We start from the raw sequence: 15407 nt of genomic DNA, 5'->3' as shown, positions 1-15407 counted from the left end.
TTTGAACACTAAATGATTTTTTTTAAAAATCTGGATCGCCTTTGAGAGCATTTAGAAAGCAATAGGCAAAAAGCTGCTATGCTGTGCAGACAAGCCTCAATTTTAAAACGTCTTTTTTTCTCTTGCCATTACTGAGAGCGTTTTGACTTAAATGAGCTTTGAATTCAGATTGTCTCAATCTGGAAATGCTGCTACTTTTGTCTAAAAGCTTCAGATGTGCTAGAAAGAGAATTTTTGGAGCCTTTTAACCCTCGCTCCTAACACAAAGACTTGAGATTTATGGAGTTGAACAAGTTTTGTTTGAAAACCCCCCTGAGAATGAGCAAGAAAAATCAAATTTTAAATGGTTAGATGGTTTTGCAAAAACTCTCATTTTAGAATCTTTTGAGGCATATGAAATTCCTGAATTGCACACTCTTAAAACTGCAAAGCAAATGCTTGAATGCCTTAAAGATAAATATAACAAAACTCACATAAGCACTATTCATGATTAAAAGGGCAAAATATTTGGTTTTCAAGTGCAAGAAGGGAAGAATGTGACTAAACGTCTGAAGGAACTTATGTGCATGCAATCCAGACTACAGAAGCTTGGTGAGGCTATTGCAGAAAAAGACTTTATCTCAATTATATTGAAAGCTCTACCCAGTACTTACAAGGCAATTAAGATGATTTTGAGACTGCAAAAGGATTTGAGTCTGGAAGACCTGTTAAATGCTGTCAAGGAGGAAGCACCCTCCAGATCTGGGGACAAGGACACTGAACAAAGGAATGTTAAACCACATGTTTCAAATGAGGGAACACGGGTGCCATCTCGCAGCCATAGAAATAATAGCAGCCAGAAATTTTTAAAGCAGAAATTTTCCAAGCCACATGGCGCAGGTGGGAACAAAGAAAGGAACAGAGAAAGTACCATGCATGTGAATAATATGAATTTTATTGGTGAAAGAGGAAGATTTTTGATTGATAGTGGATCTTCTATGCATATTTGTCGATATAAAGGCATGTTTTCAGAGTTGGATGAAAGTGAGAGACCTGAAATGATAGGTGCCAACCAGAAACCCTTACAAGTTTGTGGTGTGGGTGAGATCAAAATAAAATTGCTTACCACTGATGGAGATTTAATGCCAGTAAGACTGAAAAATGTAGCTTATGCACCTGAATCAACTGAGAATTTACTTTCAAGCCAAGTGCTTATAAGAAATAATTATGCTGTCTATCTTGATAAAGGAGATGAAGGTGAAATTATTCAGAAAAATTCTGGAATTAGTTTTAAACTGGATGAAAGAAATGGAGCTCATTATATTATGGACTTAAGTGAAAGGTCAGATGCTGTTGATGTTGTGGAAAAGACTGTTTGCCAGACTGAAGGTAGAAAGTGTGACCATAGGAAATGTGTTTATGCTTGGCATGTAAAGTTAATACACAGAAGCATACAGAGTGTTGAGAAGTTGCTAAAGGATTGTGGACTTGATGTTGTGCATTTTGATAAATCCAAGGAAAGATGTGATATTTGTCTGAGAGCAAACGAAACTGCACCTTGCTTCAGTGGAAAAAGCAGTGTGCATAATGAAAGGTTTTTGGAAACAATATTCAGTGATGTTATTGGGCCTATAAAAGCCTCGATTGCGAAAAATAAATTCTTCTTAGTTTTCACAGAGGCAAAGACAAAATATAGCACTGTCCATATGCTCAAATCAAAAGATCAGACTCTTGATAAATTTAAAGAATATGTTGCCATGGTTAAAACCAGATTTTGGCGTGCACCTCAAAGCTTGCTGACAGATGGAGGTGGTGAATATTGCAATAATGAGTTTAAGAAATTTCTGAACGCAGAAAGAATTGAACACAAAGTGACTCACTCCACAGCAGAATGGGAGTGCAGAGAGACTTAATCGTGTGTTACAGGAAATGACCAGAGCAATGCTCATGCATTCTGTATTACCTAAAGGCTGTGGGCTGAAGCTGTAAATACAGCCGTGTATATTCACAATAGAATACCTTCAAAAGTAACAGGTATTACTCCGTTCCAGGCTTGGTTTGGCGAGAAGCCAGGACTTAAGCATATCAAAACTTTTGGAGCAAAACCAATGCATATGTTCCCAGAGAAAATATAGGGAAGCTTGATGCAAGGACTGAGACTGGGTTCATAGTAGGATATCCCTCATTGGGAAAAGGCTATAGAGTCTATGATCCAAAGCTGAATAAGACTGCAGTTCATTGCATGTAAGTTCATTGCAGTGAACTTGAATGGATTTTTCATCTGCTGAAAGACTTCAAGATAAAAGAACCTGTACCTATTGTAATGTTTTAAGATAATCAAGCTTGTATTGCTATATGTAAAGGAGAAAGTAGAAGTAGATCTATTGGTATTAAATGTGAGCTAGTGAAAGATCTACACCAGAAGGGGCTGATTAAGATAGAATATTGTTGTACAGAAGCCATGGTAGCTGATATACTTACAAAGCCATTACCTTGTGCTAGATTTGAACGTTTACGTGAAATGATGAATCTAGTTCAGGGGTGGCCAACGGTAGCTCTCCAGATGTTTTCTGCCTACAACTCCCATCAGCCCCAGCCAGCATGACCAATGGCTGGGACTGATGGGAGTTGTAGGCAAAAAACATCTGGAGAGCTACCGCTGGCCACCCCTGATCTAGTTGATGTGAATGTTACTGTGAATAATGAGTAATGACTATTGAATGTATAATGACTTGCACATTAGGCACTGAGAAGGGGTGTTGGAGATATGTATCTGTTTTGTATGTTCTTTGCAATGTTCTAAAGTTCCAGTCATTATAGGGTTAACACTGTGCCTGATTCCCTGTTGTCTGCATGACCTAGGAAGAAGATACTGACTACTGTCAATCAAGGTCTAGAAGTGGGAAAACCTGTTTTGTTTGTTTGGTCAGTTAGTCAGGTGACTTCCTTAGTTCAGGCAAAGAGATCAAGAAGAAGGAGGAAGTAATCTCCATTAAGCACATGATCTTCTAGTGTAAGCATGTAGTTCTATAGTGTTTGTCATTTTCATCTCCCAGTACCCTTTCCCTGTAGTAATAAATATGTTTTTGTTTTTTCATGTTAAATGCCTTTCAGTGATTATTTGATCCAGTGATCCATCGCACTGTTTGAGATAAAGAAATAGAATTTCAAACAGAAATTCCTAACAAGGAGAGCATTAGGCTAATGACACTAGAAGTGAACATCCCAATGAGATACTGGGAAATAATATGAACTTCCAAGTATGTGCATTTACCTTTGTTCTACAATAAAAAAAATCTTCAATCATAACAAAAGATGAACTTTCACTTAAGAGTTAATAATGAAACAACAGTCTAATATTTTAAATACTTAACAAAATTCTTACATTCATTAAATGCACTAATTTATTCTAAAATTAGAAAATGATTGTCATGCGGAATTATAATATTTAATCCATACTAACTTCTGTCCCTTTACCTGCAGCAGTCATAGCACCATATTATTTTATTTCTTTGTAAAAAAATCAGTACTCAAAAAACCCTGGATACCTAAGAACATAAGAGATGCCATGTTGGATCAGGCCAATGGCCCATCCAGTCCAACACTCTGTGTCACACAGTGGCCAAATATATACACACACACACACTGTGGCTAATACACACTGATGGACCTCTGCTCCATATTTTTATCTAACCCCCTCTTGAAGGTGGCTATGCTTGTAGCCACCACCACCTCCTGTGGCAGTGAATTCCACATGTTAATCACCCTTTGGGTGAAGAAGTACTTCCTTTTATCCGTTCTAACCTGACTGCTCAGCAATTTAATTGAATGCCCACAAGTTCTTGTATTGTGAGAAAGGGAGAAAAGTACTTCTTTCTCTACTTTCTCCATCCCATGCATAATCTTGTAAACCTCTATCATGTCACCCCGCAGCCGACATTTCTCCAAGCTAAAGCACCCCTTTACAACACTCCAGCATTTCTAATGTTGACTATGCTTAGTCAAACCTCTGTGAGGATAACTACTCTGACAAGGAAATATTGTATAACTGTTCAGCTGCTGATACCTGTTAATTTAAAGAAAAATGGACTAAGCAAAGTTAATTTGGATTAAATACTGTCATTTGAAAATCTCCAACATGGTAGCTGGAGGGACAGGAATCATAATAGTAGCATTAGCAGGATATAAGGAAAAATTAGTATGTGTCTACCAAAAGAACAACTTACAGAGGTAGGATGAGCAGTAGCAAAACAAAAATGTATGCATGCATGGGCTTATATACCGTGGACAATGCACAGCACATGGTATGAGAAATTATATGAGAAAGAACCATTTGGGAAGGGGGTATGGCTCAGTGATAGAGCATTTTCTTGGCATACAGAGCAGGGGTGGCCAACAGTAGCTCTCCAGATGTTTTTTGCTTACAACTCCCATCAGCCCCAGCCAGCATGGCCAATGGCTGGGGTTGATGGGAGTTGTAGGCAAAAAACATCTGGAGAGCTACCATTGGTCACCCCTGATATGGAGGGTCCCAGGTTCACTCCTTTGTATCTCCAGGTAAAAATAGCAGGTAGTAGGTGAAGTGAAAGACCTCAGTCTGAGACTCTGGACAGTGGCTGCCAGTCAGAATATACAATACTGATCTTGATAGGCCAGTGATCCAATTCAGTATGAGGTAGCTCCATGTGAGCAGGAGTGCACTTACCTCCCCATTTACCAGGCAAACTTACCCTTGTCTTTAACACCACTAGCTGTTTGCACAGGGTTGTAATAGGGTCAAATCCTACATACACAGTTTCCATTCATATGGTCAGATCCTGTACCATGCCTAAGAGCTTAACCACATAAATAGCTCCTTTCCATCTTGGATGAGATACTACTGTATGATTAGCTAGTTGCTAATCATGCTGGTTAGACAGGGCTATCATGCTGGTTAGACAGGGCACTAAATAAACTCTTGGCTCTCTCCCCATCTCCCCAGTGTGCAGGGTTGAGCCTACATAAAGTCAGAACAACTATGTAAGCATATAAAATTAATCAAATAAATAAATTTTGCCCACATAATTAACTTACTACAGATTGGCACTCAGTAGAAACAGATTTAACATCAAACTGAACTGTATAATTTATATGGAAAACAGAAACTGGTAGAGATACTGCTGATATAATCACAAAAATGCCCATTTGATAAGGGCAGATTTCCCCACTGCAGGAAGCTGATGATGTAGAACAAAAGTTTAAAAATGCAGAATGTTTCGAGACCACAAAATTAGATATGTTCTACTAGACATTATGGATAAGCGAAGGAGAACCAGATGAGGTGGTTACTTAAAGGTACATCTTTATAAAGAACTCCAAGAAGTGGAAACATAGAGGCTGATACAAATGCCTTGTTAGAACTGTCCCCTTTTACAACTACATTACCCAGAGCACTTTAGTAGTCAGGAATGACAGTTAAATAGGTTTGAAAGTAGTTGATATCTACATCACAGAGACTCTGCTTGGCACACATTTTAGACAAACATTGTTATCCTGTAAATCTCAAGAATTACCAATGGTGTGTTCTTTTTACAAGTTTCTCTCAACAGGGCAATAAACAACAGCACATGCCCAAGATATTGCTTGATTTTTTTTTCCTGAATGTTACTTGCAGCCATGCTTTACCTGTTTGCCACCAAGTGTCCACAAGGGTGCACCGTCCATCTCCTACCACATCATAGAACCATTGCCAAGCTTCATGGTTTATCGGTTCTCCCACTAAAATCCAAAAACAGTAAAGGAAGAATTCTGATTGTTTGCAAAAAAAATTATATTTGATAAAGACTCTATAAAGCAAGTCATACGAGAAATGGCTAAAAGAGCAAGGCTTATTTCATCTAAAAGAAGAAGAGAAGGAGACTGAAGTGGCAGAATGTTGAGGTGGTAGAATGGACTGTGCCATTTCACACTGAAGGTGGATCATATTTTGGCTCCCCTGTGTTTAAAAAAACCTTCCTGGAAATCAAACCAGCAGAGTAAGCAAAGAAAGGACATAGAGCCTTTCCCGGTTATTCTAACATTGTATTTGAATGGAATTTTTCACACAAAGGAATGCTCAAAGCTGGAATCTGCTGGCTGAAATGATGCCATCGATTCTACCACTTTACTTTCCTCAAGGTTGCCAACTCTAGGTTGAGAAATTCCTGGTAATTTGGGGAGTGGAGTCTGAGGAGACACATCAGTGCACTATAACACCACCCTCTAAATCTGTCATCTTCTCCAGGGGAACTGATCTATGTAGCCAGGAAGTTGGTTGTAATTCCATAAGATCTCCAGGCCTCACCAGGAAGCTGGCAACCATAACTCCTCTGCAGGTGTGACTCAGGCCTTTTTGGAGTGAGCCTCATAAGCATAAGGGGACTTACTTTTGAGTAAATATGCATAGGATCAAGGTTGGGGTGAGGCTGGGGGGGGGGGGAAGAGACAACAGAATTCTGGCTGATTTTACACTGGGCAAAAGATCTAGTAATGCTGCACTTTCAAAAGTGATCATCTACATTACAATGTGCCTTGACTTCTGTCTTGCTGACATCTCTGTGACATTTGTGACATCTCTGTCTTCCTTATGTATCAACGAAATAACAGCTTCCTTCCATGTGTTTGGTATTTTCCCTTTTATTCTTATCGTGTTCATCAACTTCTGCAATTTTGGTATTAACTCATCTTTAAAAGTTTTAAAATATATAGCTGTATATCCATCTGGCCCAGGTGCTTTTCCATTTTTCATTGCGTTGATTGCTGCTTCAATTTCTATTTTTTCAATTGAATCATTCAAAACTTTTCGCATATTTTCAGTTAAGGGCTCTATTTTTATCTTTTGTAGATATTCATCCATTTTCTCTTTCTTTATTTTAACACCTTTAAATAATTTGGCATAATACTTTAAAAAAATCTCTTTTTATTCCCTCTTGGGTAACCACTTCTCTTCCATCTACCACAATTTTATTAATAATTTTATTTTCTCTCTTCTTTTTCAGTTGCCAAGCCAAATACTTTCCCGGTTTATTTGCTCCCTCAAAGGTTTTCTGCTCAGACGCGTAGGGAGGGGGGGGCGGGTCGCCCCAGGTCTGGGGGTCCCCGCGTTGGCAAGGGGGCCCCCAAACAATGGCCGTGATGTTGCTGCGCTGAAAGGGGGGGGGAGAAAAAGAATGGAGGCGCGGCGCCCGACAGCGAGGGGGAGCGCGCGCGCACGGCGGAAGAAGGGGGTGGTGGGGAGGGGCGCGCGCACGTCGGGGCTCCTCGTTCCCTTCCCTTCCCCCCCTCCCCCTTTTTTTCCCCTCTCTCTCACACAATCGAGTTGAAAGCAAAGCGCGGGAAAGGCGCGTCGCTTTTTCTCCTCTCTCGCTCCCTCGCCTCAGAAGGCGCGCGTGCGCACCAGCCTCCTTCTCGGGCTTCTCCCGCGGCGGGGGGAGGGGAGTGGACGGCAACCGCCGGCCTGACTGGCTGACTGACTGGCCGGGGTCGGGCGGGACGTGCCTCCTCTGGAAGAAGACCCAGCATTGTCTAGCATTTAGACTGTCAAACACGAATCTCCAAGATCTTGGTTCAGATCCTCTGCCATGATGTTTGCTTGTTGACCTTGGGTCAGTCACGACTCACTCCACCTAATTTACCTCATAGGGTTTGTTGTGAGGACAACATGGAGGAGGGGAGAACAATGTATGCCACCCTAAACTCCTTGGAGGAAGGATGAGATTAAATGTAATGTGAGAAGTCTAGAGTACATCCTTTTAGCACATTTCCATGAAAATTATTCTGTTACCATAATGTGGAAGACAGAAAACACTGCTTTAAATGTATCAATCCAGTGCTAAATGGAGGGTGTTAAAAAAGGACAACAACCGATCTTAAGTGTCACCATGTGCCATGCTGAGAGGGCAGCCAATGATTCTGCCGGATGGCGACCGTTTAAGGAGGCTGATTGGGAAATGATGTTTCTGAAGAAGACTGAAGGGCGGAGTAGTTTGTCCTGTTCTTTCACAACAGAGATGAACCAACCTCCCAGAGGCAGTTCAGTTGCTGATGCGTGTAGGTTATTTCAAAGGCTGATGTACAAAAAAGTGTTAGTGGAGGCAGTGTCACGGCGATTTGCTGGCAAATAGGAGAGCGCTGCAATATCCCTAACCACCAATTCCCTTTCAGTGAGATCGTCCAGTGCTCTGGCACTGTAGTTCTTTGGAGTTTGTAAGCCCCAGAGATCCTACCATGTCGGATTTAGAGCAGAAACTACAAGTTCCAGCATCCCCTTTGGGGAACAGTCTGCACCACGTGCAAGAAGGGGGAAGGCTTTGATTTGCCAAATAAAATTGTTGCGGTGCCCGGAAAGCCGGTAAGTGCTGGGAAGTGGGTCGCCTTTTATTCCCTATGGTGGACGATCGGACGAAGCGGCCGGGGTGGGGGTGGAATCATTTGGAATCATTCGAGGCACAAAGACTTCTGGTATTTAGAATGCCGGGTAACTAATGCGGAGACCGCCGAAGAGTCTGAGGAATTGGCATGCTTGTTACTCGCATCTCCCCACATTTACCAAGGCCAAATCCACATGTAATTTCGGGGCGATTCATCTGGATTCTGTCTATCCCGCGCTTTCCTATCCAGTATCACCACACACCATAACGCCTCACAGTCCACTCTCAAGACTGGTTTCGTTATCTTTCTGTTGACCCTTCATTCAGCCAATCAGCATTTTCTGCCCTCTGTGGGTTCTTTAAAAATACACACATCTCCCTTGATAACATCATGTTGTCTGTAAGCATCTAGAAGACAGCTTCTAGTGTTGTAAAGACTAATGGTCCTTAGCCCCCTCCCGGATTTACTTGAAAGATAGATGACCCTGAATGTAAAACAATCCTCCTCGCCAATGTCATACACAAGTTTTGTTTTGTTTTTAAATTGTAGGTGACAACCCACTCTTTTCTTATACTGAGTGGGAATGTCTTGCGTTTGAGTGAATATTCAGTGCTCAAAGATGTCAGACAACCAGATTTACTCTCAAGTATTAATTAGAACATGTTTTCATTTTGTCATTGAAAACTATTTTTAATTATCTGCTGCCCCACCTTAACAAAAGTGGTTTTGCATTTAAAGCAGTGACCACTTTGAAAAGCATTGACTCTGGGGTTGCCAGCTTGGGTTGGGAAATTCTTGGATATTTGGGGGTGGAGCCGGAGGGGGCACAGGATTAGTAGTACTGGCCATATTTGAGTCCAATTGATGGTGACCTTGATCTGTGAGGATACTTCTATTCTGTTGTCAGTGTTATTTATTTACTTCACCTTTGAAGAAAGATGAATCATAATTGAATCAAAACTAAGGCAGATTACAAAAACTAAATTTATTTATTTTATTTATAGTCTGCCTTTCACAGGGCACAAGGGGAACAGCTGGGCCAGCAGGCTGCTTGTGGCATTTCTCCCTGTCACATGGTGTGGTGGGGTAATCAGGTTATCAATCACATGACCTAGATCGCACCAGCAGTGCCATCGGGGGGGGTGCCGCCCCCAAAGTGACACCACTTCCTGTCCCCCCCCACAAGTGGTGGCCATTTGGGGGGAGTTACATCACTTCCTGTTTCCAGCAGGGCTCCCTCGCAAGTGGTGGCCATCTTGTGGAAGTGACATCACCGGAAGTGACATCATATCCTGTTTCTGGAGGCGTGCACACACATGGGGGGCCCACATAAATCTTGGGCCCTGGGCCCCCAAAGCCCTAGCTACGCCACTGTTTCTGCTGCAATCTTTTCAAACTCCATTCCACTTCTTTATTTAACAAATGTCTCATTTGAGTTTGAAATATTGTAATTTCCCTTTTTCCCTGGCCTTTTTCTCAGCTCCCCTTCTTTTTTCTTTATTTCATTTTGAATATCCAACAACTGTTTATTTCATTTTGAATATCCAACAACTGTTTCTCTTTTACTCTCTTGTCCTTATTATTCAAAGTAATCAATATTCCTCTCATTACTGCTTTATAAGCATCCCAGACCGTCTAAAAGTCTATATCCTCTTTATCATTAATTTGGAAAAAAGCTTTAGTTTCATTTTCTAGGTATGTCACTGTTTTTTTTATTCTGTAGCAAATCTTCATTCAATCTCCATCTTCTCAACTTCTTGGACAATTTTGTAATCCACATTATTGGGTTATGGTCAGCGCCAATTTTAGGTAAAATCTCTATTTTCCTTGTTATAAGACCTAAATCTTTAGTTCCCCACAACATGTCAATTCTAGAAAAAGTTTTATGTCTTGCTGAAAAAAAAGTATAGTCTCAAACTTCAGGGTTAAATTTTCTCCATATATCTTCTAGATTTTCAGGGTTAAATTTTTCAGGGTTAAAATTTTCTCCATATATCTTCTAGATTTTCTTGTTTAACCAATTTAAAAAAAGACTTTGGCAGTTTTCCTTCTTCACTGTTGTTTTTCCCCCCTCCAGACCTGTCCAATGAGTTCTTAACTGTTCCATTAAAATCTCCCATTATCAAAACTTGGTCATAGGTCAGTTCATCAAGCTGTTGTATAATGTCTTTAAAAAAAAATCCTTTGCACCATTAGGCACATACAGTTCTAATAACAACGTTTTCTTTCCATTTAATATTGTTTCTACTGCTACAAATCTCCCATCTTTATCTTTAAACACTAATTTTGGCTCCAATTCTTGTTTAATATAAAAAATCACTCCCCTTTTCTTCTGTTCAGCCAATGAAAAAAATTCTAGTCCCAATTGTTTATTCCATAAAAATTTGTAATCCTTTTGTTTAATATGCACTTCTTGTAAACAAATTATATTACAGTTTTGTTTCTTAATCCAATGAAATGTTGCCCTTCTTTTTTGTGGTGAATTTAGTCCATTTACATTCCAAGACAATAATTTGTAATCCATCATGATGCAAATTCTTTATTTTCTTCATAAAATCTATGCATTTCCTGTGCATTTGTAATTGTGATTCTTTTCCCTTGAAGTTCGAAGCTCAGACCTTCAGGTATTATCCATCTAAATTTTATTCCATTATCTCTTAATTTTTCTGTCAATTTTTTATATGTTCTTCTATCATTTATCACTTGCCTTGGCAGCTCCTTCATGATTCTTACTCTGCTGCCTCCCACTATCAATGTCTTTTCAAAGTTTTTATTCATGATCCTTCCCACAATTTCCTTTGTCATAAATCTTATAACAACATCTCTTGGTAAGTTATTTTTCTTGGCATAAAGTGAGTTCACTCTATACATATAGTCATACATATTTTTAGTCTCTTCAGGATCTTCCTCTAAAAATTCTGCAATTATTTTTTATTATATACTCTTTTAGATCACCATCTTCCTTTTCAGGTACTCCTCTCAGACGTATCTGAGTCTCCATCAATTTGCAGTCATGGATTGTCACTTTTTCTTGCATTTTCAACAAGGTGGAATCATATACTTTCATTCTGTCTTCTACCTCCTGCACTTTCATAGATGTTTCCTCTGTTTCTTTTCTGAGATCCTCCATATCTTTTTAATCTCTTCAATAATTTCTTTTTTCGATTCAGTTATCATCTCTCTCATACCTCTCATCATTCTGCCCTCCATTGCTTCTAATTGGTCCTGCATTTTTTCTAATGAAGTAGCCCTTGTACCTGGTTGCTTGTGTTCTGACATTTAAAAAATAGCGAAAATTTGGACCTCACCAATTTCAAATTCAACTATTAGATTCAAGAGAGTAGGACTTGCCTTTTATAACAAGCCTAATTTTGCCGTCCTCCAAGCTCCCAAAGTCAAGACATTTATTTTTAAAGTTTTTAAATGTTTCAAAATGGCGGTCGCGACTTTTTGCTGCTCCTTACAATTTTTTTCCCTTTTAAAAACTTCTAAAGTCCACACAAATAATATGTCCAATAGTACTTATCTTCTTGTCCTCTTCTCAGTTAATTCCAACAATTTTTAATGTCCCGAACACTTAAAAAACCTTATTTTAATTTTGACCTCCAAGCAATAGCCGCCGCTATTTCTCAATGGTATTGTATTCCTAGAGTAGGTTTTCCATCTGCTACTTCCTGCTTTACTTGCCACGAAGTCTCATTCACACTGGTAAGGAGATCTCACGATACTTGATGTACTTCCTATATTGCTTGAATATGCTGCAGGTCTGTGTCAGACAGTGGAACTTCAAAGTAAGCGGATTTCTATTGGTTACAATGCTAAGACTTTATTTGATAATCCAAAGGTTCTGAGCATGGATACATTGGAACTGATGCTCTCTCCTTGGAGCATAGATATTTTAACTAGGAGTACATCAAAGGCTTTCTAAACAAAACTACATTCCCACACCACAGTGATACATTTCACATGTTCTTTTCCCTTATCTTATTGTGGTTCCCTTTCTCACAGGAACAGCTCGGCTAGCTACCCCTGAGGCATTTTATCTTCAAAGGGTTGTTGCCTTTGTTAGTACCAAGGACAGGAATTCACAGCGGGGTTCGTAACAGTTTCACTTCTACTTTGATATGCAAGACTTCTATTTGGGGTTAGTAGCAAGCGTTAGAAAATGGAGTCAGTTAGGTCAAGCAACTTATTGCAGTTTAAACACAGCCTTATATCATAACAGTAAAGCTTTTCAGTGTCTGACAGTCTGTGATGATGGTGCTCTTTTTTCAAAACCGCAAGTAGACCAAACAATAAATTCCTTTCCACTTTTTAGCACTATCCTTTATATTTACAAAGTCCAAATTTCACCTCTTCCTCCCTTCTTCTTCCAAGCTTTCTAGATTTTCATTTCCCACCTTTTAAATTTACTCCATTAAACTGTAAATAGTTCCGGAGTGAAAGATAGTAATCTGTACCTTCTCTTCCAATTATCCAAGTTCCCATCGGTCTTGCATAGCTTTAGATGTTTAGCAATGTCCAAGAAGGTTAGGATTCTGTCGAGCTTATGTCAAATAAATCTCTGAAAACTTCTGCAGATGATGAAAATGCAACTTTTTCCGGAGACCCCTCAAAGGAGCCCCCCCCCCGGGACTCTCTTTTAGCCAAGGTAAATCTCCTCAAAGTTTCCTGTGCATATCTTGGACTAATTTCTGACTGAGAAAGGTAGGCAGTAGGCATTAATTTGCCTTCCACTACCCCAAACAGACGTTCCAGCCTGCTCCCGTTATGAGAAGCAGCTCAGCTCGACATTTTCCTCCCCCGGAAGTTGAATGAATCAGTTTGAACTGGCTATGCCTCATATATGGTTCCGTTCAGCTGTGTGCTATCTTGTTCTGTCATTATCTTGGTTTATTCCAGATTGAGAGTAAAGATGTAATAAGAAGAATCATGAACATGGATCAGTACTAATGGCTGTTACTCCTGAAAAAACATAGAAAGGCATTACTCCTGAGGAAGTCTATTGATGAAATGGGCCTATATCCGGGTGCTCACAGACTTTTTTTGCAATATGGATATGTTAATATTGGACCTCTTTAACAACATGAAGCATGCCTAATTTACAATATGAAACATGACTTTTTTGCAATATGGAAATGTTAATATTGGACCTCTATTGGAATATGAAGTATGCCTAATTTACAATATGAAATATATGAATGAATATTTATTATAATACGAAGTTTGTAAATTTTAAAATGTTGAGCATTAAAATAGATGAGAGTTTTTTTAATTGGTTATTATATTCTGTTTACCATCACAGTAGTTGTTTAACTTCTATTGCCTATCCCATTTACTGTGGTCTCCCCTTTTTCCTGTTACATAGATTGATGGAGGGTAGCAAGCTTACACTTCCTATCCTCACCTGATCCAAGGGTAGTTAAAGAAGATCGGTCATACTTCTTCACATATTCATCTCCATACTTCAGTAGCAATCGCAATGCAGTGGGGGCACAATAAAACTGATTAATTTTTAACCTCTGTACAGTTTCCCAATAGCGACCTGCAAAGATCCAAACATTTGTCTGTGACATGAACTCCTTAGCAATGCAAGCTCAGAATATTTTATGCAGAGTAAGAATATTGTTCTATAATGCTTATGACTGTTCAAAGGTATCCATCGTAAAACTGAAATCTGCTTTTATAGGCAAAAGGAATTACAGATGGGGCCAGATAAAAAAAGTAGACATTAGGGATGGGCACAAACTGGCTCACAAACATAAATTCATGACAAACTAGGATCAGTTCATGATTCATGAACTAAGGTTCATGCCATCCTGCTGCCATGACCCTCCCAAGTGAGGTTTTTGTGTGGTTTGTGTCGGAAGACATGCTGGCAGCAGGGCTTGGAGAAAGCATTTAAAGAGACCATGGTCTCTTCGTGGATATCTGAATTTCATTATTCATCAACATAAATTCATTTGTTTGGTTCTGAAAGCCAAAATACTTTCAAATGCATTGGCTACTAGGGTCTAGTACTACCATGTACTCAAGTACTACCATGGTCTCTTTAAATAGCTTTTGAAAGCTGCACCACAGTGCATCACAACTTGCAAGTGAACTCAGAAATGTCTTCTGAGTTAATTTTTTAGAGATTCCTTTAAATGGCATTTGCAAGCCATGCTGCCGCCACAGAAGCACAATTCACAAGGGAACTCAGAAGGCATTTAAATGCCTTTTGAGTTCACTTGTGAGTCACACTGCTGCAGTGGTAGCAGCACAACTTGCAAAAGCCGTTTAAAGGGAACCTTCACGAACTTCAATTTTCCCAGTTCATGACCATCCCTAGTAGCCAATGCATTTGAAGGTATTTTGGCTTTCAAAAGAACCAAACAAATGAATTTATGTTGATGATATAACTGCAGGAGGAATCTAGGGAATACTGACGTCATTGAACTTGAATGACATCAGAATCAAACTTGAATAACATCATGATGTTATTAACACCAATGGTTTTAAATTGTTTTAAATTTGAGTGATTTTATTAATATGCTGTACTAACGAGTTAGTCTCCTATTGTCTTATGATGATTGTTGTAAGCCGCCCTGAGCCTGCCTTGGTGGGGAGGGCGGGGTATAAATTTAATAAAACCTAAACCTAAAACCTAAATAATGAAATTCAGCTATCCATAATCAATCACAATGGGTTTCAATTTGACAGTTTAATTCAACATTGACAACAGTTAGCTCATATACAACAGAACTGATTGAAACCAAGCTGCAACCCCAAACACTGACATGGTTTCTCTGCCATGCTAGCTCATCATTTCACTTTGGGTTGTTGAGCTGAAGCAGCAGTTGGGCACACCTCAAGCACTTGGTGGAACAAAACCAAGCAATAAATCCATTACTGTATACATTCCATATGGTGCAAGCCACAATGGAGAATGTGTACTGAAGAGCCACATACAGAGTAATATATTACAGACAAACTGCCTTGACAGGATTCCCTGTTGTGAAGAACACGCTAAGATTCACTCTGTCAATTGCTAGTTATAT

The 15407-nt window shown here is 39.5% G+C and overlaps 1 protein-coding gene across 1 annotated transcript in view; it reads right to left on the bottom strand.

The window, feature by feature from the left end:
* ACSS1 (acyl-CoA synthetase short chain family member 1) overlaps positions 1–15407 on the bottom strand; it is a 94276-nt gene that overhangs the window by 22912 nt on the left and 55957 nt on the right. Inside the window, exons 7-8 of the mRNA XM_060248854.1 lie at positions 13775–13912; positions 5644–5736 (exon numbers count right to left, since the gene is read on the bottom strand). Of these exons, the coding sequence (XP_060104837.1) occupies positions 5644–5736; positions 13775–13912 (231 nt within the window). The remainder of the gene's footprint in view (positions 1–5643; positions 5737–13774; positions 13913–15407) is intronic.

The sequence above is a fragment of the Heteronotia binoei genome, chromosome 1 (genome assembly GCF_032191835.1).
Source record: "Heteronotia binoei isolate CCM8104 ecotype False Entrance Well chromosome 1, APGP_CSIRO_Hbin_v1, whole genome shotgun sequence".
NCBI lineage: Eukaryota > Metazoa > Chordata > Lepidosauria > Squamata > Gekkonidae > Heteronotia > Heteronotia binoei.
Note: the sequence above shows the minus strand (reverse complement) of the source record. Positions and strands in the feature narration are given on the sequence as shown.